The following is a 26,823-nucleotide window of genomic DNA, read 5'->3' as shown; positions in this document are numbered from 1 at the left end:
CATGTAGTTCTTAAACTGTGACATTAAAATATTCAGATTTAATCTTGTCTCCCTTTCTTATGATAATTTTAAAATACTCACACTACAGGGTTTTTGCTGGCGATGAAAGCGATGATTCCTTTGTAAACCCCTCGTCGACTCGGGGTAATATCCATGCCGTAAGTCCCTGTTTGTCCAGGTAGGACAGTCAGAGAGTTGTTACCACTCACAAAAGAGAAGTCTGATTCCACCTACAACATGACACAGATAGTTATAATGACAACATCACAACAACAGACTAGAAAGAAAGCAGGTTCTGGTAACGCACTCGTAAGGGAACAGGTGTTAGACTACCCGTACTTACCTTATAACATAGCTTCTTCTTTGTCACATTAGGGACTGATAAGATATGTTGGGTTCTGAAAGACATTAAAAAAAACATGAAAAGAAACTACACTGAAAGATCGGGTAAACAGAGTGAGAGAGAGATAGAGTGACTTACCCCTTTTTGGCCTCACATCTGATGACAACATGGTCCAGTGCCAATGGTTTTTGGGGCTTACCACACAAGTAGAATACATGGTCAGTTCCATCCTCTGTATTGGACAGAACTAATTTGCCCTACAGAAACAAAATTATGCAGTGATTTAAATGGAAAATTGAAAAAAAAATCTTGTGATGAATTCTGTTGCATTCTACTTATCATCAGTTCCAAGAGTTTTACAATCATTTACCTGAACAACAGTTTCATTCTGAGGTTTGAAGACCAATGGATACTTGGTATTATTGTATGCCTTGGCCAATACCATTGGCGGACCGAAAAACCCGGAGCCTTCAATGGCTGCCCTCAAGGGCCAGTCATGATTGGTCATATTTACCTGTAAAACGTCATTTATTTTTCAGAATTTTTTTATGCAAAGACTAAAATATATCTATCTGTGAAAAAAGAATTCCAGTGACAAAACGTCATTGTGAATTAGGGCAGAGATGTTATCCAAGTCTTACTATTGGTATTTCCTGTGTGACTGACTGATGGACAGGAGCCTTAAACTCAATCTCTGCAGTGCTGCCCTCTGGATTGACCGTACACTCCACCTTGTAGACACGGACATCATCAGGGGCACATAACTCTATCTGACATGGGTAGTGCCCAGGTTCCTTGGCTGTAAACTGTATAGGTAATTCCACACAGGAATCCTTACCTACAATCAAATGGATAGAAAGATAAAGGATAATCAATTTTTCATGTTGAAATTTTCTCTCTAATATCAAATGTAGCTAACTACTTTGAGGGAGTCTGACCCACCATTGCCGTTATAAGTTACAGGTGCACTGTTTGATCTCTGGCTGGGCATAGAAACTACAAGTTTTTCTGGCAGTTTAAAGAATTCTGAGTCCCATTTCACCTTGTAGGTAGTTCCTTGGGGTGCTTTGACCTGAAATATGAGAAGTAAGTTTTATGCAAAATTTTTTGCAAGATTTTCTGTAAATACATAGTTATAATTCTTCCAGTTTTCAATCTTGATAGGTGCTTGCAACTGAAGAGAATTTTACTCTGAATAGTGGAACTATTAAACATTTATTAAAATATTATCCCTGTTTAACTCCCCTGCCCCTTTAGTCACAAAATACAAAATTTCTCAACCCTACCTTGGCTTGATTTATGCTCTGTTTGGCATTTGTGGACAGCATTGTGACAGTCTTTGATGTAACACTACAAGTGTTAATAGTTCCCGTCACCAGGCGACGATGAAGTTCTTTATCTGACATCCGCTACAAAAAAATTCAATCAATGTATTTTGTACATGCAATTGGGCAGACAAAAACATTTTACAGTAAAACATGCTTATAATTAAACCACACTTACAGCGAAGTGATTTTCATCTTTAGGGTCTGTAAGTTATATTGTGAACTTAACGAGTATAACGAATTACGTTTATAACAAAGTAAAATCGTACATCCCTGGCCCTTTGTTATAAGCATGTTTTTGCTGTACTTCATTTTTCTATTAATCTCACAAAATAAATTGCTTAGTTTGTATAATAGCTGAGAATATTTCAGTAGCATGACAATGGTGTTCCTTATCAAAAGAACTGAGACAAAAAAATATCTCAATTACTGGGGGTATTATTATTTTTGTTACCTGTTGGGCAGCCATGAGCAGAGCTCGCTCTTTGACCTTGTTTGTGATTGGTACATGAATGCTTTCCTTCAGTGTTTGTCCTGCTTCAGTCTTCCAATATACAACCCTATCATCTCCTCCAAACAGGCCACGCCCAGTTCCTACAAAGACACAAAAATCCTAAACATTTGGAATACACGTTCAAGAAAAGTAAAAACTTGGGATGTCAACGAGTATTTAGATAAGATATGCGGTAAAAAAATTAATATTTAAAGTCAGATACAGGCAGTACAGGTATCTCTACTAAGAAAATACTTGTATTGAGAAATACAATGTTACAGTAGCATGATTTAAATCTTGAAAGTCACAGCACTCTGAAAAGGACATACGATTAAACTGACATTGGAAATTTTTCTTAGCAAGTACTCAACTATTGCTTGAATAAAGCCCTGATTGTTTGACTAGGCTACCAAATGGAATTGACATTCCTTTTAAAACCATGATTTTAAATTTCATTTTACATGCAAAATGTTTCAGTTTCATTATACCTGCAGCAGCAGCACTGGTGATGCGCACACTGTGTGGTGTCCGTACAAATGGCACCACTGATGGTAAGGGTAAGGTGGCGGTGGCCTCAATGGAGTACAAAAACTCTCCAATAGACTCATTCAGGAATATAATTGAGCACTGGCGCTCTCCAATGTTGAAGGGCAGAAAATGAATTTCTATGTTGGCTGTACCATGTGGCTCCAAGTAAAGACTTGCCACTGGGCTGTAAAAGGCACTCATCATGGGTGGTTCTGCAAAAAACATACAACCTGTTGATTTTTAGTTCATACTATAAAAATCTTTAAAAATAAAATCAAATTTATATATTTTCATTAGACATATTCTCACAGCATAATTTTATGCAATTTTGTGATCATAATTATATTTCAAGAAAACATATTATAGAAAGCAAGTCATACCATCTTTCTTGAAAAAGGAGTCCTCTTGTCTTGGGGGAGGGGGTGTGGGAGGGGTCTCAGGCCTCTTAAATCCATGATCCACACGGGCCCTGATCTTTCTGCGTTTCTTCTCCTTTGGCTTCATGAGATTGGCTGGTTTACTGGGGTCAAGAAGGTCAGCACTGGCCTCCACAAGGACCACACGGAATTCCCCACCCTCATCAAAGGGGTTTGTCACAGTCAGGGGAATCTTTTCCAGCTCATAACAGGGGGATTCTGTTTTTATTGTGTGCTGTAAAGGAAAGTAAAGATTTAAATCTCAACTTTGGGTCAGTTGAATTCTTATTGCCAAATTGATTCCTTTTTTTTCTTCTTAATGAATTATTTTTCACTATAGGTTGCAGTACCTCATACAGCTCAATGTTGTTGCTACTTTTACAAGATTATGTTACTCATAAGAAATTAAAATAAAATACACAAACTTGTCAGTACATGTATTATTAATTGAAACCACTTAAGCTACAATTAATGGATAAAAACTGGTATTGAAATGCAGCAAACTTGACATGCTGTTAATAATGAATAAACAGAAACTCAAAATTGTGAAGGTTTTATGGGTTTTTTTTCTTTTTTAGTTTTCATTTTTATCAGATGGAACTTGGTGCAGTTAATCATCAGATATTTAATCATCACATGAAATGTTGTCAAGTGATTTAGGAAACTTTATGTCTGACAGGAAGTCTATTAGCTTTAGTTCATTGCTTAAAGACAAACAATTAACACATAATGCACAATGTGTAGAAATACCTGAGATTTATGTAAATGCTGGAAACAAATAGGAGGATGAAGAATGAGACATGATAAAAAGCATGAAAAAGTTAGAGCTAAAAAGTCACCAAAACCTACATCCCAATTACTGATAAAATGTTAATTAAACTCAAGAGCACACAGCAACATATTCTACCAGATACCAGCTAATTATTATAAAAATAATCTTCCACCCTCTAATGAAAAATTGTCACTTCAAAAAGATTTTTAAAAATGTCATATTCTTTAATTTTCAATGAAACAAGACATGTTTGATTCCAAACATTCAGAAAATGCTGAAAACGCTTAGCTTCCCTGAAGAATCACACAAAACCCTACCTTTGGTGTGATGTTGTCAATCTGTGTTCTGAGATTGAAGGTCAAGGTGGAGCCTACAGCAGACCCATGTCTTCTACCCACAAGCACTAGAACTGCCTCTGCTGGTCTCAGGAAGCGGCTGGTAAACTCGACGTTCAGCTGGAGGGAGGATCTGGGAGGAATGGTCACCTGGTCCCCCTTAGGGACATTAAAATCCCGGGCGTCGTGACCAGCCACAAGGACCTGGTACTGTAAAGGTTTACTGCTAGGGTTACTTAACTTCACCTAAAATTAAAAAAAAAAATAGTCTAGGATTAAACAAGCTATCCTATAAAACAAGCCATATTCTGGTTTCTCATTTTCTTCTGGCTTGACATTCTCAGCAAGTATACACACTACCCCATATGCATAAACATTATCACAATACATTTTATAATTTTGCTAGAAGAGATAAAGAGACCATAAGATCGGAACTATCTGCCTACATGGCCAGGGAAATCTACAGTGGCTTTGGGGAGATACTGGTGAATCTGAAAGACATAATTTCTATACTTTACCTGTCTACAGACTGTGGTGTGGAGACGGCCAGAGAAGTCTACGGTGGCTTTGGGGAGATACTGGGGTATCTTTTGATATAGATGGACACACATCATCAGCAGGGCTATAGGATTGGGGTCTGTGATGTCTATCGCCTGTAACACAGAGGAAAACAGAATCATCAATAGCCTTCTTTAATAAAATCACTGTATTTAAATAAACTGTTATTTTCCTGTTAAATTAGTATGGTTTAAATGATATGAAGAAAACACTTTTTTTTTTTTTACACACAAGAGTTTTCCCCTTGTTCATTGTATGTAGGAAAAGGAGTGGTTTTACAAGATTATGGTGAGGAGCTTTATCTAATGGTTGTGGAGAAAGAAGTTAATATGTTTATAATGAAGACCTGTGTACCTGAATGTCATAGTCTACTCCTACATATCTCATGGCATTAACAATCTTCAGAGCATTGTGAAGACATTGCTCAGCTGTGGCAGGATGTGTGTACATGTCCTGAAGATGGGTCTTAATCTATGAAAAAAACAAAGGCAAAAAATTCTCTGTAAGGATTTCTTCATTTCAACATGAAAGTGAAGTTTAAAGAACATATTTCAACTTTAAAGGTATATTTGCTAAAAATCAGTTGATAACAGGATGATTCTATCGGTAGACAATAAATACTTTAATACAGAGTCTGATTCAAAAACCTATAGATTTTTGCTCTAGAAAAACATGTTTCTCTTCAAGCAAATGAATGTCATTTCTTCAGATGAAAGCTAGATTTTTTTTCTTGCTCACCAGGAATGGAAGATGGGCACCTAACACTGCTCCTATGACTAAACCATCCAGTAGATCAAAGTCATAGTTTACTATCCATCTCGAGGGAGGGACACCGCCTTTAATAGAAAGTAATCTCATAAAAATAGAATTGGTATAAGTATATTAATCATAAAAACTTTTGATTTGAACATGTTATACCACAATTAAAAATTTAACATCCTTTTCAAGTATAATAGCATCTCATTAAATGGCTCTTTTCAAAAAATTTAATATATATAGACAGAAAGTTCTGAAATTCTTCAATTTAGCAAATTGTATAAAGCCTCATATTTCTGGACAATTTTAATATGATTCAAAATTGCAACAATAACACATTGTCTTCATGAATACATTTTTCTTTTCAAAGTCTCATCATAAAAGATTAACTTTATCCTTCAATAAAATTCAGATTTTGATTGTTAACCTTTGGTACACCCTGTCCATATCCGTTCTCTGTAAGTCTCGTAGTGATGGTTCAGCCAGGTCAAGATTATCCTCTCCCCCACACTGTAGATGTTAGAGCTCAGGGGGTCCTGGTTAATGCTGGGTAGGTCTATGTTTTTATCTGGGGAGGGAGTATTCTTTAATGAACGTGGGGTCACTTTGGATAGAATAAGAGTCTGCAAAAGAAAAAAGGAATGTGATGCCTATCTAGCATGTAGCCTAAACAATTTTATTGTTTGAAAATATGAAGATAATTTTTTTCCATCTACAGCTGAACTTGGGTATCTTGAACACAGATATCTCGAATACCATGGGTATGTTGAAGTGACTTTGAAATCCCAAGCACTTATTTCTTAAGAATTTTACCCTGGATATCTCAAATCCTTGGATATCTCGAAGTATTTTCTTGGTCCCATGAAGTTCATAATGAGGTTTGACTGTACTTTCCCTCCTTCTATTCTAGTATAGTTTATGTGCACCCATTCCCCTTTCAGAACCATCCTGTGTATGGTAAATCTATTAATAGAAATAATCCGTTTATTACCTTGAGGAGCTGTAACAGGATGTCAGTCCAGGCCCGCTTAGAGACAGCCTCAAATACGTCCTCCTCGAGCTCCTCCTCCTCCTCCATATTGTTAGCCTGAGTAACCTCCCCTTGTTTGGTCAGCTCCAGTTTGAGTTGTTTCTGCATCTGCTTCCAGAGATGGTAGTCTCTGGGTTCTAGGAGGTACTCTGGCTTAATGGATGCTACACATGCTCCCTGACACCTTAATTAGAAAAAAATCAGAATTCAAAACATGTGCTTTTGCTCTGTTGCCAACTTTTCCATAAAAAAGTTCTTGCAAAAAAAAAAAGATTTAAATATATATACATGTACTGTGGAATCATCATATGTGTGGGGCTATAACGTTCGTGGATTTCCTGAGTCACCCATATGCACAAATTTACATCCCCACGACTATAACTTTGTCAATATTTTGGTTCATTGAATCTTCTGTATATACCAATTACCCATGAAATTACATCCCACGAACCAGTAAAATTTTGATTGCCTACAAATATTGACCTCCATGAATTAAAATGTTTCCACAGTATGTGAAAGTGAAACCTATACTCATGGAATAAAAACACAAATATTACAAAAAGAGCGGGAAAATGTAACATATCTATAAATTCTAAATTACCTGAGAAAGGTGAGAAGTGTGGCATGCTGCCAGTAAATCTGTTTTACCCTCTCTATGGGGTCTGAGGGGAGGGGGGAGTTGATGGGGATTCCTGGAACTGGTCGACCACTCAGGTTACTGATCATGTCATAGATAGTCTTGAATTCCTTCTTTAGATTGTTGGTGTCCCAGCTCCCAGCTTTGGCTGCTTTTGGTGAGTCATCTGTGATTGGCTTCCTACTTATTCCACTGAAACACACAGATTACATTGCTTTTCATTGCTTAATAATTTAATCCAGTAATGCAAAATGTTTTGGGTATGAGACAAATCTGAAATTGAATTTCAAATGAGATTGGACTTTTTTCTCTCTCAAGATATACAAGTGTTTGTTTGGAGATTGTTCAATATTACATGATGCTTAAAAAAAGTTATTGGTGAAAAATATCCATGTGAAGTTTACCAGCGGAGAGAATGTGGAATAATAATGGGGAATTGTCCCCCTGGCCACCCCTGGGAAGAGAACCACCGCTGGACTGCCAGTAGAACTTCCATGTGAAATATTCCCTCGTCTGTGTCCTCATCTGGGAACATCGCTGACCCTAATGACCTTGAGGCAAGGTCCATTTGACCTCGGCTGACATTTTGTTCTGATCCAGATGGAGGTTTGTTCATGGCTCCTTCACGATTCATTGGAGTGCTTTCATCTGATGAATCTAAGAGGTAATGAGTTTATTTGTTTCACAAGCTACATGTTTGATATTTAATAAAACAAATTAAGTGCAATACATGATCCTGCCATTCAGTAGTAGATACATGTATACAGTACTCATGTAACCAACTGGAAAATATGTAACTAATCAGAGTACAGTTTACAATAAATTAGAAAAACAATATAATGTAACCAATAAGAAAACAGTATACAGTAATTAGAAGATATATAAGATATATACCTGTAACACTGGCTGATGATTCATAACTAGATGTGGAGACCTGGAAGTTAGAACTTGTAGCACTTGTTGAGGGTCGGCTGTTGTGTTGGGGTGAAGCACAAGGAATAAAAACTGCTTCTCCTCCATTTTGATTGTCTTTTGAAACCAAGACTTTTCTTCCCTTTGGAGATGCTCCCTGGAATTTCAACATTGTTAACAAGTGTTAATAATAGACATAAGAACTAGAGAACACTAGAAAACTGGAAGTTATAAAGACATTTTGGTTGGTTGTATGTTGTTTTATGTCCAATACATGAGTTTTTTCAGTCATTAAGATACATCACCAGGTTTTAGGTGAAAACTACACAAATTTTGAGCCATAGCATTGAGGGTTCTTTATTGTGCCAATGCCTGCTGCGACACTTGCGTCCAGCTAGATATACAGTTCACTTCACTGTTTTTTCCCCTACCTGTTCACACACTATTTAATATCTTCTATGGAGAGCTATACTTTGATATTTTCCCTACCTGTTCAAAATCTACCTGGTAGTCTGTTCCAAGGAGAGCTACTCTTGACTATTTTACCCTACCTGTTCACACACTATCTGCATGGTAGTCTGTTCTATGGAGAGCTAAGTCCTACCTGTTCACACACTATCTGGTTGTCTGTTCTATGGAGAGCTAAGTCCTACCTGTTCAAACACTATTTGATAGCCTGTTCTATGGAGAGCTATGCCCTACCTGTTCACACACTATCTGGTAGTCCGTTCTATGGAGAGCAATGTCCTACCTGTTCACACACTATCTGGTAGTCTGTTCTATGGAGAGCTAGGAATGGGTAGCAGGTCAACAGACAGTTGTCAGCAGTAGCTGTCACCATCAGCTTAAAGCTACAATAAATAAATCAACATCACATAGAGATGGTGTCTTGATGTCAGGTGTAAAATTCCCCCCCCCCCCCCCCCCCAAAAAAAAAAAAAAACAAAATGATTATAATTTTTGAAGTTGATTGTTCCTGAGGTGACACTGAACTCTCAGTGAGCAAAAGATTATGTTTGTAACTCACATTTTTCCATTGCCGTCAATAAACTTTATAGGTTCACAGAAGGACACTGGTTTGGGACTAGAGAAGACAATTTTACAGCAGAGTGCACACGGCTCAATCTGGCCATCATCTCCATTACATGGTTTTATCACAGCTGCAACAAATAAAAACAATGTAATTATTTCTGTCTGTGCTCTCAAAATATTAAGTATATTCATGTAGTGTTAAGAAAACATTTTTTTTTCTATCATTAACAGCTACAATTAAGAATGAAAGACTGATGATAATACAAATAAATGTAAAATCTATTCTTTCCATACCAAACAAGATAACCCTCTATATAGATTGTCTGTACAGTACAGTAAGTTGAGTTCTAAGACTTACATGAGCCCTCGGGCCAGCTGACGGTCAGAGGAGTTATAATGCTTCCATCCTCACTCTCTACTTCTGGTAACTCCACAGCAATCTCTGTAGCCCTGTATAAAAAGAGGTCATTTCCATGTAAACATAATGGATACTTAATAAATATCTTCTAAAACTGTCAAATTTACTGTATGTATACATGGTTAAAATAGCAGGCTTCATATTTTAGTGACCTTGGAGCAGACAACGATGCACTAATTCGTGAACAGCACTAAGAAATCATTTATAAATACAATACACGGGATGGACGTGTAGCACTAATTCATGATTATTTGACAAGAACTCCATACCCAGTGATTGCACTAAATTTTGAATACACCAACTTACGTACATTTACAGTATTATTGAATATCACAAAGTAAGTAAATCAATTATTATTTTAAAAGGTATACTTAATCTAAATACTCATTTAAATTGATTGATGTAGATGAAAGCAGACACTTCTTTTGTTAGGGAATGTATCAACTTACTTTGTATACTGGGCAGCCAACACAGTGAACTCTGTGCTGACCTCTGTGAGAAGTGGGACAGGGGTCATCACTATGGCAAGGGGGTCAAACCAGATCTTGGGGGACTTCATTTCTCCAATCACTTGGAGGTATTGGTAAGGTTTCTCTTGATTGTCATTGATGTAGATGGGGATCACACACTCATGTTTTCCTGGCTTTTCTGAAAATGGAAGTAAAAATATTGGTTACTGATTATACCTTTCATCTGTCTGAAATAACCTTTTCTAAAATTCTAATTTTACAATATAGAAAACTTTGAATATCTTCAATTCAATTTTTCCCTCTTTTCAACCCCCCCCCCCCCCCCCCCCCCGTTTGAGTAAAATCAGAATACTGAAATCCAGATGTTTTTAGCCAAGTCCAAACATGTAATTCCCAACACTTACTTGGACAGAATATAACAGAAATCTGCTGTGTTTTCCCAGGCTCCAAGGTTCCCTCGATACCTTTACTCTCAGCCCCTCCCATGACTACAAAAGGGACACCAGAGGAGTGGGTAAACTTAAAGAGCCCCTCCTCTAAAGCCTCCACCTTCTCTGTCAAATTGAACAGCCATTTCAGGGGCTTGTCACTATTGTTGACAAGAATTGTGCTCTGAAAAAATCAAAGGAACAATTTTCATTATAAACCTTATCTAAGAATGAAATTATTTATACTTACGGTTCTTTTTATTTTCCTTTCATTACAGTAATAAAACAAATAAACAAATAAAAGAGGTCACTTAAAATCCAAACATAGTTGAAATCTAAGCTGTCTGATTATCTTTCCTTTCAGTCCTCTTAGTATGTTATAAAGTATAGAGGCAGGATTGCTGTACATGTATAAGCAATATTATTATTATACAAGACTTGGAATTCAAATGAAAATGATTAACAATCCAAATTGTATATGTGTCTCAATTTCAATATACTAAATATTTGTTTTTAAAACAACTATTGAAATAGGGGTATAAAGTTCTATTAAGAAAGCCTTAAGAGATCTATAGAAAGTATTCAGATACAATTAGAGAAAAGGAATTATTCATTACAACTAAAGGTATTTTAACAGAATATTTATAATATAAGCTATCAATTAAAATGTAATTGAGGGTATAATTATGAATTGACATCTAAAATATATATAAATAGCACAGAACAGTACATATATAGAATATCACTGTCCAGAGTCAAATTGAATGCATTTTTTCAGTACAAAAATAATACAGCCTTCACCAGCATGAATTTTTCTGCTTGATTTGGTTGCAAACATTAAAGCTTTGATGTCGAGTTCGCACATCATAAAAACTTTCTTTGTTATCAACCATGAATAGTACAATCACCGTATTTCTTGCTTATTCATTTGTGATTGATTGAAAACCATAAAAATTCAACTTTAGGAATGAAAGAAGTGAAAATTCTTTTTATTTAACATCAAAAAATTGTATATATATATGCAGTCAAACCTCAATATCTCAAACTCGATGGGACCAAAATATCAGAGGATTTGAGATAGAGAAAAAGTCGTTAGGACCGCCAAATTACCTCGATATATCTCTGGTATTCAAGATATCAGTGTTTGAGATAACGAAATTCAACTGTAAATACATCAAAGCTTCCTGTTGCAAAGTCAAATGGCTGATGCAAGAAAATAGCATATATTTGCGATGGATATTTCTGGTATAAGTGTGTATACATATATATATATATGAAAGCAATATGATAGAACTAAAGCATATATTGGGAATGTATAAAAATGACTAACAAGACATTTGTTACCTCCATCATTTTAAACTGAAAACGAAAAGGATATAACATATCATAAACACCTTTAGTTTTTAAACAGGTACCCCTCCTACTTTTCCTACTTTCAAAAAAAAAGCAATTTGAAAATCTCAAATTAAATGTGCAATTAAAAAAGTGCAATTGGCCAAAGAAAATAAATTGTCAGTGAACTACTGTTACTTCTTAAAAAACAAATTAAAAAAAATTCTTAAAATATGAGCACAAGCAGAAAGAAGAATTTACCTTTGTGACACCAATGCCTGTTGAAGATGTAGGATCTTCAAATGTTGCTGGCAGAGAAAACTCTATCTTATTGGTTGACAACTGAAGGGGTTGTCTCAGCGCCGTGGCGATGACATGTTTCCTGGGAGTGGCTACCTGGGGAGGTTGTGGGCGGGGGTTTATGATATGCTGCAGGCTGTTCTTATTGGACGGGGCTGGAGTGGGAGGGAAGGGAGTGGGGGCCGGGGAGGGGGCTCCAATCTGATTGATGATGACTGGCATCACAAAGTCATAAGCTGCTACCTACAAACCAAAGCTAAATAATCATAATCTGATCCTAAATACAAAAATATATGTTAACATAAATAGATTGCAAGTTCAAGCTTGTAGCCATGAATTTACTTGCCAATGATCAAATGTGATGTATACTGAAAAATTGCTATATCTAAAAATATTATGAAAATTTGACATTATTTTGCCTATTTTTATTTACAAGTCATAAGAAACTGTCCTTAACATTCAAATTGTTCAAGGTATAACATATGCAGTATGATACATTCAATATTGGTAATTCTAAACTTTAAAATCACATCCTATACTTTTATGGGAAAAAGTATGTGTTAAACATAAAAATAATTGAAATACTTTCTACATAGTTAAGATATCAGTTATAGTACCTCTGTAGGCATAAAGATCAGCTCCCCTTCAATGGTTTCCTCTGGTGCCATGGTAACGGTAAACATGCCTGGATTAAGGAGCTGGTAGCTGTAATCATCCTGTGTCTGGTAGCCAGGAAAATTAAGAGTAAAGTCCCGGTACCTTGTCAGATCAAACTCCAACTTACACTTTGTCACTGCCTGTGTGAATAACAATATGATAAGTATTAATGATTAAAAAAAGTAGATCAACACTGTACTTCGCAAAAATAGCAATAAATTTATGTACTTCAAACATACAGATCTGTATAAGAATTTCAAAAAAATGAGAAATACATGTATTGATACTGAAGAAAATCATTTCAAAACACTATATTACAGGGAGATTATTCTTAATTTTTTTTGGAAGCATATTTCTGAAACTTCTGTATGTAGACAATGTTACAATGTAAAGGGTGATAACTCATACTCGATTGGTCAATTTGAAGGTAATAGTAGAACCAGATCCACAATATACTCCACTGAAGTCAAATGTTGCCTGAAATTACAAAAACAGGATAAGCAGGAGTAAATTCTGAAAAAAAAATCAAAGTATGATCTTCCATATGATGAGATCATCAGGCATCTCATCAATCAAAAACAGAGAACTTTACAAAGATCTCTTTATATGTATAGACTATATTTTCATTTCTAATAAACAACTATGTAAGTAATGTTCTTAAAGTTCTTTAAATAGACTTCAAGTTTTGATTACATATCCTCTATCCTCACCACATCAATATCAACAGTGGGTGGTTCTACGTTGCCTCCCATCCTCAACTCCAGGGTCTTTCCCCCTTTGATGGCCACCTGTATTTTGGTGTCAAACTTAAGAATAGCAGCAGGGGTCAGTTGGACCTTCAGTTCTGCATGTCCCCCTACTGGTACAACTCCGTGGATGGGGCTTACCACCAGACCATGGAAGGGATTGGGGTCTAGAACCTAAAGAAAAGGGTAAAGTACATTCGTCAGTTAAAGTTAAGGTTTTAATAGCATTGCAATGATTGTGGCTGCATAAAAACAATTCATTTTCAAATTCAACTGAACAAACAACTTTAAATATTATAATCTTATCTGTTCTCTCATTCATTTAGCTGGTCAGGTTGTGCTCTTTAATACCAACATTCTACATCAAGTTAATTAAAAATCAAGAATGTTTATTATCAGATTTTTTCTTAATAATTGTAAGATAAAGCGTTTGATAAACATTAAAACACTGACCTGGAAGTAGGCGTGGGTGTGACCTGTATTGGCCAGCAGTGCTGTCCTGGTGGTGGTAATGTTGATGGGGGTCTGTCCAAACATGACTCTTCTCTCCACAAACTGGACATTAGTGGTCCCCAACTGTCAAGTGTTTGAATATAACCTTCAGTCTATGATTATGAATTACAAACAAATGATCAATTTCTTTGACCCCTCAGACTGTTTATTTCAACAAACTGCAAGGGCTTTTCTTCATTTCCTGCATAATACACACTAAATGATTTTTGATTTTTTTTAATAATGATTATTTCCTTTAAAGAACAAGTTTCACATTTATAATCAATGATAGCAGTAGTGAATTTAATTGATTTATAAAAATCAATGAATTAAATGTCTTGGCATTAAATCCTGACATACCTCAGCTCGACACTGAAGCTGTAGGGTGGGACCCCCGTGGATCATCAGGGAGAAGGACCCATCCTCGGGGGCCAGGTAAGACGGATGCCACACTACCTCACAATCCAGATCCTTGTAAGAATCCACGGTACCTAAAAAATCACAAACAAAACATTTATACTATAAAGAGACAAGTGCAATAATAAGTAAAAACTCAGGGAAGAGAAAATAAAGACTTTACCAGTAAATGCTTCCCAAAAAATATAGGAAATCTGAGAGATGTTTAGTTTTCTTGTATATTAATGTTTCATATGAAATGTCATAAGGGATCCAATGAATACAAAACTTTTGAACTCAGCAGAGCTAAACATCCATTTAACTTGAATTATATTGGAGAAGAAGAAGAATGAAACTGAAAGAAGACAAGTCACTTAAGAATCTCACCTGTGGCAGGTCTTATGGAGAAGGCTGTCCCCTTCTCTCCCAGATTGGGGGCCCAGGTGAACTCTGCTGGGTAGTTGAGAGTGTTCTTCAGAGTTATTACTCCCCTCAGACCTAGAGGACAAAGAAGACCAAGTCAATTCCTTCTCACGGCAAAATGAGGGTAGTGACAGAAAATATGTTGTCAAGCAGACCATATGGTCAACAGTAGTAAGTTGAAGTGTCCTTTCAAATTATACATAACTTTTCCATGCATAAACACCACACAAAGCACACATGTACATTGTAGGTGTAGACAGTCAAGGACTTTTGATATTCTATGTGATCTCTGAAAGAATGTTGCAGAGGAGAAAGAAATACACATTTAAACTTTGATTTTTAGGAAGTGTCTTGTTGGATTGGATTACATTCCTTGGATTACCAGGATGAAAACTCACCAGCTTCTGCTGGCATTCCATAGGACGGATAGAGAACCAGTTCTTCTGTGGAGAGTTCTAGTGCCACGGCAACAACTTCTGCTACCACGGTAACATGATGCTTGTAGAATCCATTTATTGTGTATGACACTGACCTAAAACAAATACCAACACATTAAATATAATAACTGTAACACATGAGGTTTGTGCCCTATTTAGTCTATGAAAATTTTATGTCTTTTAAAAAAAGGTAAAAACCTTTCATGAAGGCAAAAGGAATCAGCACAATATATGTTTATTTATCTGCCATTCTTCAGGCAAAAATTTCCTCAAAAATCAGTAATATGTTTATTGAGGGTTACTGTATGTGTACTTTAAAAAGTGGGCTTCATATTTTAGCAGCTTTGGCGCGAACACCGATGCGCTAATTCATGAATACCGCTAAGAAATCATTTATAATTACAATACACGGCACGGACATGTGTAGAGCTAATTCATGATTACGCCAACTACTCCATACCCAGTGATTGCGCTAAATTTTGAATACGCCAATTTATGTACATGTACAGTATGCCCTAAAGCTGAGGCAAAGCAAATTTGTCTAAATCTTTCACAGGAAATTTGAAATGATGAAACATTGCTTTAATTAAGACAATACAATGATATGGAGTCATTTTACTGCCCAACAAAGTGGACAGCATAGCAGGCAGAGGATCTATCAGTTACCTTTGGAATTTTCCTTTCACATTGGACTCAAACACAATGGGGAGATGGGCTTTAGATTTAGGTGGGACAACCTGAGAGAGTGGGCTACTCTGGCGCAATTCTCGACAATCAATCTGAAAAAAAAACCCACATATATAGATTTTTTGATTTTAAAACTTTTTAAAACACATGTACTGCATATATTATCCTGAGTTTTATATTTCTCTAAATTGGAAACTGTCACATATTTTTTGATCAACTAATTATCAATATTGATGTATAAACATGTACCACTGACATTAGTAAGCTTAAATAATGAAAAATGGTTACAAGTACTTCAGAGGTAAGGGAAAAAAATTCAATAAAGAATAAATCATCATGAATGAACTTCAGTAAAATTGACTACAAACTATAATGGATAATCCAAAATAAGTTTCTCATATAAAATACCTCTGCCACAATATGTATATATTGGTCCAGATTGTTGATAATGCTGAGATTTCTGGTAACAACAGATCGCAAACAGACTTTATCAAAGTCAAGAGTTGCGGGCCCTACAACCACCTGGTGGAGCTGCTGTGGAGACAGCCATTTTGAGCAGTCTGTTTTCTCCACCTTGGTTGTGGGTACAGCATTTAAACCCTCACATACCTGTAATTGTAATAAGACAGTCATTACAACTTTAAAGAATTTTCAGTCAGTTGGCATGCATAACTTCAATATAACTTTTTTTTTTACAATTAGCAAGTCTCATGCATGCGCAATAAAATCATAAAGAAGGAGCACAGAATACTTTTTTTGTATTTTGTTAGGGAGACCTTATAGAATTTTAAAAAAATATGAGTATAAAAATACTGTAATTGTGTCAATGGAAATTACTCTACTTACAGATTTGGCAGTTGTCTCTTTTTCTGCAGCACTCAGTTCTTTGGAACTCAGCAGTCTGAAGTCAGCATTGGGAGGCCTTGGAGCTTCAATGAAAAAATAAATCAAATTCAAATACAAAATTTTCTTGATAGATGATTATTTTGCTTCTTTTTGCTTTTATGGAAAAAAAAAAACATTTTGCAATGTCACATACTCAAAAAACTTTTTAAAAATTAAACAATGTGAAGCACAATTTTAGCTGAAATTGGAAAACACCTGTTGGTGGTGACTTACTCTCTGGGTCAGGCTGAATTTCTTGTTGAGTGAGGACTTTGGGCTTCAGACCAGCAGCGGACTTTATACCAATGTCAACACTGTTGTTTGTGACTTTGAATTCCCTACAAAACAAACAAGTGTCAAATCAGTATCAAATCTGATTATAATAACAGGTAGAAAACTATAAATTAAGGAAATAAACTATTACACATAATACAAAGTCAGAAGTGGCAAACAAAGAAGCTTGATTCATAGAATCAATGCATTTTTCATTCACCTTGTAACATTACACTGTACATGAATTAGTATCAGTTTTCAAGAATTAAAAGATGATGAGGCTCCTTGCCTTCATATTTTTAATATGACAGATCTCCTGACAAAAAAAATCCATTAAATCTTTTAAAAAAGATAAATTTTTTATTAACATTCTATTACTGATTTAATTCCTTATTCTATCATACATTTGACAGATGGTCACGGCTGGCTTACTTTGCTTTGATACGGTTGAGTCGTTTCTGTCTCATCTCTCGCAGCATCATGACATAACTGTCACGGTGTGTGTGTTTAGCCCGGCCTTCCTCAGCATTCATCATGTAGTCCGGGTCCTTATACACATGTCTGTCAGCCTGAGTGAAAATTGTTCTGAAATAAAAAAAAAAAAGACAAAGGTCAGATTTTAAATCAGAGTAAACATTGCAAGTTGCTTTGAAGAGAATGCAAAGATATGAGTGAAAAAAAAACTGACTTATTGATTGATATATTACCAAATCAAATAAAGGAAGAATTGTTGTAAATTAATATCTTATTATAGATTCTAGAGCATGAAGGGGTTGGAGCAAGATAGAAAAAAATATCAAATCTTCAATCTTCCAAAATCATTTAAAACGAGATTTAAAAGGGATTTATCTAAAATATCAATGCTTGTTAACCTAGTCTAAACTGTAATAAATTTAATACTAAATTTCACTGTCCTGTTATGTGGGATTATTTTCAATTAACAGTTAGATTTTGATGACTTACTTGTATTTGTCATGCTCGGGTCTAATACTCTGTGCTCGATCGTTTGGGAATGCCACTTTGGCCTCTGGGTCGTCCTCATAATAACTCACTTTGTGCAGCTGAGTTTTGTGTCCACCTGCTACTGCATTTCTTGGGTTGCCGTCAACTTCGGACATCTTAGTGTCCGCAAACATTCCTACTTCATTAGTAATGTACGGAGTAAGTCCTAAAAGAAATATTTGACGATATTTTATTTTCTGTATTTTACAGTTCAGTGACAGTTTAGGTAGAAATTCAACTCCATCCTAACTTTAAAATCATTGTGCAAAGATATCTGTGGAAAAAGTTGGCATAAATAAGCCAACCAGGGTGACTAATCCATTTCAATGCATTTAAAATATATATTGACTACCATATGGTTTAAATCAATTAAAAGCAGATGAGATTCAAGTACTCAGAATACTGCAGTGCCTGTGAAATGTAAATTAAATCTTAAGTTGGAAAATTGTATGTACTCTTTTAACTGATTCAACATCTTTAAATAAAGATCACTAAAGACTTGATACAATTTGTGGAAATTTCCAGTGGTTACCTGGGTTGAACCTGGGTTTTCTTTCCACAGGAACAGGCTGACTGGACCCCGAGAACAAGATTGGGTAGGTGTGAATCACTTGTAGGTGGGCCAGGGTCGGGTTCTGATTGTCTGCCACATGTCCAATGACATCCAACATCTGCTTCGGCTTAAAAGACCCTATAATAAAAGATTGTCCAAACATCAGAAAGCTGGTTACATGAGTTCATTAAGTGAGGAAGTTTAAATGATAATAGTTTCTTCTCAGGGGTTACCTATAATATTTGGTGTTTTTCATGAATTTCCTAAAATAGCTTGGATATAATTCAAATTTTTTCCATTGATTTCATGGAATCCCTCATTATCCCTCTGATAATGCACAATTTAAATGATTCCAGAAATGTATAAGAAATAATTTCCACTGCAGATTTTACGTGCATGTTGTATGCTCTACCTATTTGATTTAGTGAGAATAATATGACATCCTGGCTTTGACCTACCTATTTGATTTGGTGAGAAGGAGAATATGACATCCTGGCTTTGACCTGGAGGGATTTTACCATTCACAGGATGAGTGAGGAAATGTGCAATCTTTCTAAACTGAAATATGGCAGGTAAAACGCCAGACTCATTTTTAATGGTGCACAGCACATCTGCATGTTCACCCACTTGGCATTCTCCGAAGTTGAATTTGAAGGATGGAGAGATAGTCAGAAGAACAGGGAGGGCAGTTCCTGTCATGGCTACCTCTACCATTGACCCTGTAACATGTGTAAACAATGATATAAATATCGATAATAAAATAACTAGGGCAAATGTTTTCAATTATATGCTTTTAGGTAATAGCATGTATTCAAAATATAATCTGACAAATTCATTTCTACCTTAAAAACAGGTAAACCATATACATGTATCAAACTTTTAAAGCATAATGATAGTGTATTCAATATTCAAATGTAACAAAATTCTGACCATCTTTAGTATTCTTTGAGCCTGTGCTGTTTTCTGACAAGTTACTTGATCCTATGATCTGTATTCGCATAAACAAGGCAAAGTCCTTTCTTGGGGGAGGGGTCACTTGGCTTTTCCATCCCTCCTTTGAAGCATTCCACCTACAAATTGTTATAAGCATGAGCAAAACTGGGGGGAAAAAAGCTTCTCTGGTTTGAATGTATGAGAACTAATCAAATTCTATCTTGCTTATCTCTATGTAATTTTTCAGTTGGGTAAATTCTGTTAATTTGTTATGAGTCTTGAGTAGATAATCTTACATGTAACCACTTGTTTGAATTTGATATGAAAAAAAAATCAGATTGATAAAATAATTCCTCAAACATGCTTACTGTTTTCTTTAGATTTATTTGGTTAGCAGTATTTTACCTTGGGCTGAATCTGAAAAATACTGGGATTTTCTCAAAAGGTTTCAGCACGCCTTGGTTTGGGATGGCTGTAATTAGAGAGGTGATGACGTTGGTACATCCCTGTGTCTTCTCTCCCTCTGTCAGCTGATCAGCCAGAGCATCGTTTGTACTGCGAGTCAAATCCACACCCTGTGGTTCACAGACACAGATTTAATATAAGTATATTAGAACCCCATTATCAGATGGTTTGTATAAAAAATGTAGAGTAATTTTCACAGTGAAATATTTGTTTGGAAAAAAAGGTTTTCATGTACATTATTTAAGGAATGAATTTAATAGCTACCCATTTTATACGGTATAAACTGGGTTGGGGAAGTTTACGCTTTATACACCGCGAAGTGTTTTATAATAAAGCGTACACTGTTCCAACCCAGTTTATACTGTATAAATTGGGTAGCTATTAAATTCATTCCTTATAATTTAATTTTCATTCATTTGGTGTAAGAAAAAAAGATGATTGTCCTTAAAAAATGACTTCAATTTGTACAAAATTTGAATGTAACGTCAGGCGGATCGATACGTTTTTGACGCAAGTCATTGTGACGTAGACAACCCATTTTATATGATATAAAGTAAATTTGTTATCCAATCAAATACAGCGTTACAACCAGAATTAAATTATTACAATATACAAAGCATTTTAATTTTTTAATGCTTTTTATTATCTCTACGATACTTGCAGTGCAAATGAAAAAGAAAGGTCAATAGTTGCACAACTATAGAAGGAATAGACCATAAATACAAATGTGAATTACTGTATATTGTAAATTACCATTTCCTGAGCAATGGCATCTTCATCTAACACTGCCACAAAGTTCACAGCTTCTGGGCCATTGTTATAGAGAATTGCACACTCTGTTTTATCTGAGCCGTAGTAGGCTTCACCGAACTTGACACAGCCTAGGGGCTCCTCTGTCTCCAAAGACAATACCTCAATCGCCCTGTCCACCAGAACACCCCGTACCATCAGCGATTTTGTCTCCTGACCCTCCAATTTTACCCTACAAACAAATATTTTTATACTCTGACTCTGTATGATCAATGATACTACATATCTTTCTTATATTTAGTGACAATAAAGTGGCAGCATGTGGCAAAAAATGGTAAAAAGCTTTGTGATCTTAAGGTAATTCTACTAAAATAATCTCATTACCATATTTAATACTGCTACTTTAACCTTTACACACAGAATGAGGAAGGTCTATGGGTAAGAAAGTATTGAAAGAACTCACTTGATTGTTTCATCTATTTTTCCAGCTTCTTTTGTAACATATTCAATCTGCAGAGAAAAGTGTATTGATAAATTATTATCATTTACATACATGCATAGGCATGTGCTTCCTTCATATGAGCTAATTAATTAAACCAAATCAAAGATTACACTTTAAATTTTCTTACTGGTATCTTTAAGTTTATAAAAAAAATTCTTAGAATACAGAGACATTTTTGCTTTCATGTTCTCTTGACATACCTTGATTAGTTGCACACTTTTAGGTGGTACAGTTCCACTTGTGGGCATTATAGCAATGGGTTTGTCCCCAGAATACTTCAGCTTGAATTCTCCTGCCTTGGATCCATGGTTAAATAATGATATTTCCTTTGATATTGTTTTACTGTTGGCGACTAAATTTCCAAAATAAACTTCCTCCTCAATCTCCAATATTGGTTGACATGGATAACTGAAATAATCATCTTTAAAATGCAACAAAATAAATGCAAAGGCATCTGGCACAATGTTATGATTACACTTAGGAAAGCTCAATGAATATCCTAAATAATGCTACAAACAACATGTCCTCTTAGTTATTTACAGGAATACAGAAAATTATATCTTCTTCCTCATTCCTGTAACACAATTTTCCAAAAATTATAATTTGATGCACTATAGGCCTAATCATTTTATTGCCCTACATATAACTGAATAAACATGAACTTTTATTTAAATAAAAATCAGAAGCCAGCAATTTCAGCTTTATCACTTATCCTTCAGCTCATATTATTATATGTATATTTCTATAAGGATGCAACCACAGTGAAATTAGGACAATTTTAACGTATTGATTCATATATAGATAAAACATACGCAATCAGAGGAATCTCAATGACATCTCCATCAATGGTAACTACAAGCCTGTCTTTAACTTCCTTTGCTTCAGTTGTTTCAAACTCCACCACGGCTGGTACACATAACCCCGGTGCAATTGGTTTGTTGGGATTTTTTACCCTCAGTTGGAAATACTATAAAAATTTGGAGAAATATTTTATTCTTCATTAATCTTCAACATGTTACTATTTTAATTGTCGCAAGTGTGAAGTGTTATTTATGTAATTTAATGTATGATTGTATTTACCTTGGTTTTTGGTCCATAGAATCGAATGCTCTTGCTTGTTTTACTGATGTTTTTTACAGTCACATTTAATTGATGCACGTTATTTGGCTCTGTGTCGTAAAATTCAACAACAGGTGGGGATATTCTAACTCCTGAAACATCCCCCTCCATGATGAACGAGAATGTTTTTACAGCATATGACCTTTATAAATTTAAAATTCCTCGTGAAAAGTTTATCGTTTCTTTTCGGCCATACTGTTTGAAGCTGTTGCTCGGAGATTTCCAAACCCTTTTAAGTTAGTGGTATTTTCGAATATTACTTAACATTAAAAATATGATAAACGAGATAAATTAATCAAAAATAGATTTCAAAAAACCTAAGTTATACCATAAACCAAGTTAAAGAATAGTTGGCATTTTTAAGTAGTCATGTATCTTTTACGAAAACAACGCTCCTTCTGTTGTGCTATCATGTTGCCATGTGATCCGCCATTTTTTGTAAACAAGTTAGAGTAACGAAAAGATTGTAAACATGGGGGTTGATTACTACGATATTTTAAAGCTTACAAGAAGTGCAACAGATGCAGACATAAAGAAAAAGTAAGAATTTATCATATATACTGTCAAATATTTTTATATTATCCATATGTTATTATTTTTCAATCGTTTAAAAATGAAATGTTTTCTTATACTTTTTGATTTGATGTGATAGAACGACTCGATGACAGTACATGTAAACTCAAAAACATTGAGAAAGGGTTCTTTTTCTATTTAATATTTGTTTGCAGATATGTAATTTAATCTTTTTTCACAGCTATAGAAAACTGTCTCTAAAATATCACCCTGACAGAAACGCAGGAGATCAGGATGCTCTAGATAAATTCAAACAGTGTGCAGAGGCATATGATGTTTTAAGCGATCGTAAGTTCTTTGTATTTTAGGCATATTAGAGGTTTTCAAAGATGGAAATGTACGGTACAGTGTATTTCCCATATATGATGTTAATGTTATATTTACCATTTTGAAGCTACATTTAAAGTAAGCACAATTACAACAATAAAATGGTAAAGTGTTTTCATTTCACCAGAAGTATACTGTGTACATTATAAAGGAATAGTAAAGTTATTTGATGAATTTTCAATATGGTGATGTATTTTGTTCAGAAATTGAATTTATATAAACTTGCCAGCTGTGTATTAACTTTTAAATATATCCCTCTGACGATATATGCTTTTCCCTTGTAAAATGTGACGGTTATGTAATAAAATGTGTAACATGTAAGAGTCAACCATCATATATACAAAATTACCATTCTTATCGAAGCAGAAATAAGGGCTGTAGTGAAATGCTGATATTTTTTACAGCTCGAAAAAGAGCCACATACGATCAGTTTGGTGAAGAAGGTCTGAAAAATGGTGTTCCTCAGGGAAGTGGGGAGTCAGGAGCCTGGACGCAAGGGTACACATTCCATGGAAATGCAGAAAAGGTGTTCAGAGATTTCTTTGGGGGTGATAATCCCTTCCAAGGTATGAAATCAGCATACAGTAAACCATATGGTAATCAAATATAGCTTGTTACATATGTGTATTACATAAATGATATACTTGCATGTACCTCATCTATCCTCTTTGTGCCAAGGCTCCATGAATGTTATACATGTACCAGTATTTTATTTGCAGTACAATGTATTTCTCATATTTAACTTGCCTGTTAATGTCTAAATTTGTTTTTTTTTCCCAGAATTTTATGACAGAGTAGATGGTGATCTTAGCATGGGTTTTGGTGGACTGCAAGGTAGAGGGAGAAAGAAGCAGGATCCACCCATAGAAAGAGACCTTGTATTATCTCTAGAAGAAGTTTTCCATGGATGCACAAAGAAAATGAAAATCACAAGGAGGGTATGATGGAATTATAACTCTTGTACATCACATTAAGCATTGTTAAATCATAGAAGTTGTAATCAATGGGTATTTCAGTACATGTACCCTTGATATTCATTACTTAGTAGTATTATTTTTCATTCCACAGTTTGCCATATCTAATTTCTTAAAAATAAATAAAATGCATTTTGTTATGTGTCAATGCAAATATGACACAATTTTGATAAACTGCTTGAGAAAACAATTTTTAGAATATAAAAATGTTGATATCAAGTGATAAATATAAGTGTTAAATGTAGGTTTTTTGTTGAAACACATTGAGTCATATTTTAATGATCATATAAGGTTTTCAACATATGATAGTGTGAGTTATTTGATATGTATACACATCTGCAATGCAGAAAAAAAAATTAATTATATCAAGTCATGTTTGGTCATTAAAGGTCTTTCTAACAAAATTTCAACTCATATACTAGTAGAGTCTCTGAAGAGTCTTTAGCCTCTTATATGGCGTATTTTTAGTACTCCCCATGAAAGGAAAAATTCTAAGATAAATAAAGAAATGGCTATAGAAGCAAGCTCCTTGCACAGGAATATAGTTTTCCATGATAAATTCAATTTTTCATGCATTCACAATACAGGTTATGAATGAGGATGGTCACACATCAAGTATAAGAGAGAAAATCCTAACCATCACAGTCAAAAAGGGCTGGAAGCCTGGAACAAAAATCACATTCCCCGAGGAGGGAGACCAGGGCCCCAACAATGTCCCAGGTAGGCTGAACATACAAGCTTGTGTTCTCAAATCTGCAGAAATTCAAAGCAGTTTTAAGTATTTTACAGTCTAGCTATTATAATCACAATATTTCTCAGTATATATTCATGTTCTTTGTTGAATGCTCCAAAGAACTTAGAAAATTTATGTTGATAAATAACATACCCAACTATCTTCTGAGTGTATGTACCAACTTTTTTTTAATTACAGCTGATATAGTATTCATTGTAAAAGACAAACCCCACCCTCGATTCCGCAGACAGGGAATTAATCTGATCCACACCGCCAAGGTTCCTCTGGGAAAAGCCCTGACAGGATGTACGGTGGAGATAATTACCCTGGATGAACGAGTGTTACACATTCCCATTAATGACATTATCAAGTAAGAACGGAGTTTAGGCACCCTTTTCAGACAATGTTTCAACATAACTGTCAAATATTTCTCCTAATAACATTGTGTTGTTAATGTCCTGATCACTAAGCGAGTTCAGTTTGGGCTTTTTCATAGTTATCGTTTGATCCATAATTTGCAAGATATGATTTGATTTTAAAGAATATATTTCTGTATGTAGAAATCATTTAAGAAGCATTAAAATCTGTATTTATTGCCATCATCAAATTGCACTTTCAGGCCAGGATATACAAAAATTGTCCCAGGTGAGGGGATGCCAATATCAGCAGATCCCCAAAAGAAGGGAGATTTAGTGATAGAATTTGACATTGAATTCCCCACCTCCTTGACACCAGACAGAAAGGACCTTATCAAAAAGGCACTCCTCCATTGAGAAAATTACTATCTAAATATAAACTAAAGAAGCTGGACCTTTTTTTTAACCATCTGAAAATGGAAAAATAAGAATTTGGAATATTCTTAAAACAGTGAACATTAATCTGAAAAATGTTTTTTTTTTCTTTGAGAAATAAAGCATCACTTATTTATAAAATATACATTTGTATATTTTAAGTTTTTGAAGCCATTAGCAAGAATTTTATAATACATGTTTACAAATACTGTGATCTTTGTATGTATAGATATATTATGAAAATAAAACTTTAATTAATTTTTGATTTTTTTTTATTTACCAGAAAAGTATATTAATCTTAAATTTTACAGGTAATATAGCATATTTAATTTAATAAATTGTAATAAGCATTCAAATTTATAATTTGTAGATTTACACATGCCATTAGATGAACAACTTTTCATTGTCTTTACACTGTTCTATACAATGAAGACAAAGTAGACTATTGATCATTATTACAGTATGTGATTTTCATATTTTACTGTGTATTTTTACACCTCTCTCTCTCTTTCCCCCTCTCTCTCAATTCATTTTACAGCATAAAATGCAGATAGAATCCATTTGCAGCATTGGAATTTATAAAATATAAGGTATGGTTTTCTAGTATTGCAGGACATTTTTTTTGTGTCAAAGTTAATACATAGGAATATATTTGAATTGGAAGCATGTACATGTACATAAAAAGAAATATTTCAATGTTTATTTTTAGCTCACCTGTGTTGAAAGCTCATGACCCTAGGGGTAGGATGGGAATCAAAGTTTTACATTGAAATATATAGGAAAAATCTTTATAAATCCTCTCCTCAAGAACCACTGGGCCAGAAAAGATGAAACTTATGGGGAAGGTTCCTGAAATTGTGTAGATTCTAAATTTTTCAAATCATGGCCCCGGGGGCATGATGGGGCCACAATAGGGAATCAAAGTTTTACATTGAAATATAAGGGAAAAAACTTTAAAATCTTCTTCTCAAGAACCATGGGGCCAGAAAAGCTGAAACTTATGGGGAAGGTTCCTGTGGT

General features: G+C 34.9%; 2 protein-coding genes across 4 annotated transcripts in view; one reads left to right on the top strand and one right to left on the bottom strand.

Annotated features, from left to right (window-relative positions):
• LOC133185499 (cilia and flagella-associated protein 47-like) overlaps positions 1–22,638 on the bottom strand; it is a 28,044-nt gene extending 5,406 nt beyond the window's left edge. The window contains exons 1-49 of one of the 3 annotated variants that reach the window (XM_061320767.1): positions 22,367–22,638; positions 22,099–22,253; positions 21,487–21,694; positions 21,248–21,294; positions 20,788–21,016; positions 19,975–20,144; positions 19,567–19,706; positions 19,095–19,355; positions 18,616–18,774; positions 18,045–18,249; positions 17,514–17,666; positions 17,043–17,146; positions 16,770–16,852; positions 16,332–16,532; positions 15,903–16,015; positions 15,198–15,331; positions 14,764–14,874; positions 14,341–14,471; positions 13,942–14,064; positions 13,453–13,662; positions 13,151–13,219; positions 12,703–12,882; positions 12,047–12,328; positions 11,798–11,812; positions 10,430–10,637; positions 10,005–10,203; positions 9,496–9,587; positions 9,133–9,265; positions 8,857–8,956; positions 8,088–8,262; positions 7,598–7,850; positions 7,158–7,385; positions 6,518–6,740; positions 5,954–6,149; positions 5,509–5,606; positions 5,125–5,241; positions 4,731–4,865; positions 4,195–4,458; positions 3,856–3,873; positions 3,070–3,340; positions 2,650–2,901; positions 2,123–2,262; positions 1,630–1,752; positions 1,286–1,415; positions 985–1,181; positions 714–857; positions 482–600; positions 344–398; positions 82–230 (exon numbers count right to left, since the gene is read on the bottom strand). In XM_061320767.1, the coding sequence (XP_061176751.1) occupies positions 82–230; positions 344–398; positions 482–600; positions 714–857; positions 985–1,181; positions 1,286–1,415; positions 1,630–1,752; positions 2,123–2,262; positions 2,650–2,901; positions 3,070–3,340; positions 3,856–3,873; positions 4,195–4,458; positions 4,731–4,865; positions 5,125–5,241; positions 5,509–5,606; positions 5,954–6,149; positions 6,518–6,740; positions 7,158–7,385; positions 7,598–7,850; positions 8,088–8,262; positions 8,857–8,956; positions 9,133–9,265; positions 9,496–9,587; positions 10,005–10,203; positions 10,430–10,637; positions 11,798–11,812; positions 12,047–12,328; positions 12,703–12,882; positions 13,151–13,219; positions 13,453–13,662; positions 13,942–14,064; positions 14,341–14,471; positions 14,764–14,874; positions 15,198–15,331; positions 15,903–16,015; positions 16,332–16,532; positions 16,770–16,852; positions 17,043–17,146; positions 17,514–17,666; positions 18,045–18,249; positions 18,616–18,774; positions 19,095–19,355; positions 19,567–19,706; positions 19,975–20,144; positions 20,788–21,016; positions 21,248–21,294; positions 21,487–21,694; positions 22,099–22,253; positions 22,367–22,516 (7,652 nt within the window). In that variant the 5' untranslated portion in view covers positions 22,517–22,638. Of the gene's footprint in view, positions 1–81; positions 231–343; positions 399–481; positions 601–713; positions 858–984; positions 1,182–1,285; positions 1,416–1,629; positions 1,753–2,122; positions 2,263–2,649; positions 2,902–3,069; positions 3,341–3,855; positions 3,874–4,194; positions 4,459–4,730; positions 4,866–5,124; positions 5,242–5,508; positions 5,607–5,953; positions 6,150–6,517; positions 6,741–7,157; positions 7,386–7,597; positions 7,851–8,087; positions 8,263–8,856; positions 8,957–9,132; positions 9,266–9,495; positions 9,588–10,004; positions 10,204–10,429; positions 10,638–11,797; positions 11,813–12,046; positions 12,329–12,702; positions 12,883–13,150; positions 13,220–13,452; positions 13,663–13,941; positions 14,065–14,340; positions 14,472–14,763; positions 14,875–15,197; positions 15,332–15,902; positions 16,016–16,331; positions 16,533–16,769; positions 16,853–17,042; positions 17,147–17,513; positions 17,667–18,044; positions 18,250–18,615; positions 18,775–19,094; positions 19,356–19,566; positions 19,707–19,974; positions 20,145–20,787; positions 21,017–21,247; positions 21,295–21,486; positions 21,695–22,098; positions 22,254–22,366 lie in introns of those variants that run through there. The other 2 variants (XM_061320766.1, XM_061320765.1) reach the window with 2 other exon arrangements.
• Positions 22,639–22,815: 177 nt separating this feature from the next.
• On the top strand, positions 22,816–26,061 carry LOC133186082 (dnaJ homolog subfamily B member 13-like). The gene is made up of 7 exons (XM_061321362.1): positions 22,816–22,945; positions 23,160–23,266; positions 23,710–23,871; positions 24,086–24,243; positions 24,867–24,999; positions 25,211–25,382; positions 25,632–26,061. Exons 1-7 carry the CDS (start codon positions 22,878–22,880, stop codon positions 25,783–25,785), a joined length of 954 nt encoding a protein of 317 aa, XP_061177346.1. The 5' UTR covers positions 22,816–22,877; the 3' UTR covers positions 25,786–26,061.
• The last annotated feature ends 762 nt before the right edge of the window (positions 26,062–26,823 follow it).

Source organism: Saccostrea echinata, unplaced genomic scaffold, assembly GCF_033153115.1.
Source record: "Saccostrea echinata isolate AGI-Se365-2 ecotype Australia unplaced genomic scaffold, CSIRO_AGI_Sech_v1 ptg000012l, whole genome shotgun sequence".
In the NCBI taxonomy this organism is placed as follows: Eukaryota; Metazoa; Mollusca; class Bivalvia; order Ostreida; family Ostreidae; genus Saccostrea; species Saccostrea echinata.
This window is presented reverse-complemented; position numbering and strand designations above follow the sequence as displayed.

What these genes read in the sequence shown, in the direction of transcription:
- LOC133186082 (XM_061321362.1), top strand. Translation starts at nt 22,878, where the DNA reads ATGGGGGTTGATTACTACGATATTTTAAAGCTTACAAGAAGTGCAACA. An exon ending in AAATGAAAATCACAAGGAGG is followed by an intron (nt 24,244 to 24,866) that starts GTATGATGGAAT and finishes TTCACAATACAG; the next exon opens with GTTATGAATGAGGATGGTCA. An exon ending in CCCATTAATGACATTATCAA is followed by an intron (nt 25,383 to 25,631) that starts GTAAGAACGGAG and finishes TTGCACTTTCAG; the next exon opens with GCCAGGATATACAAAAATTG.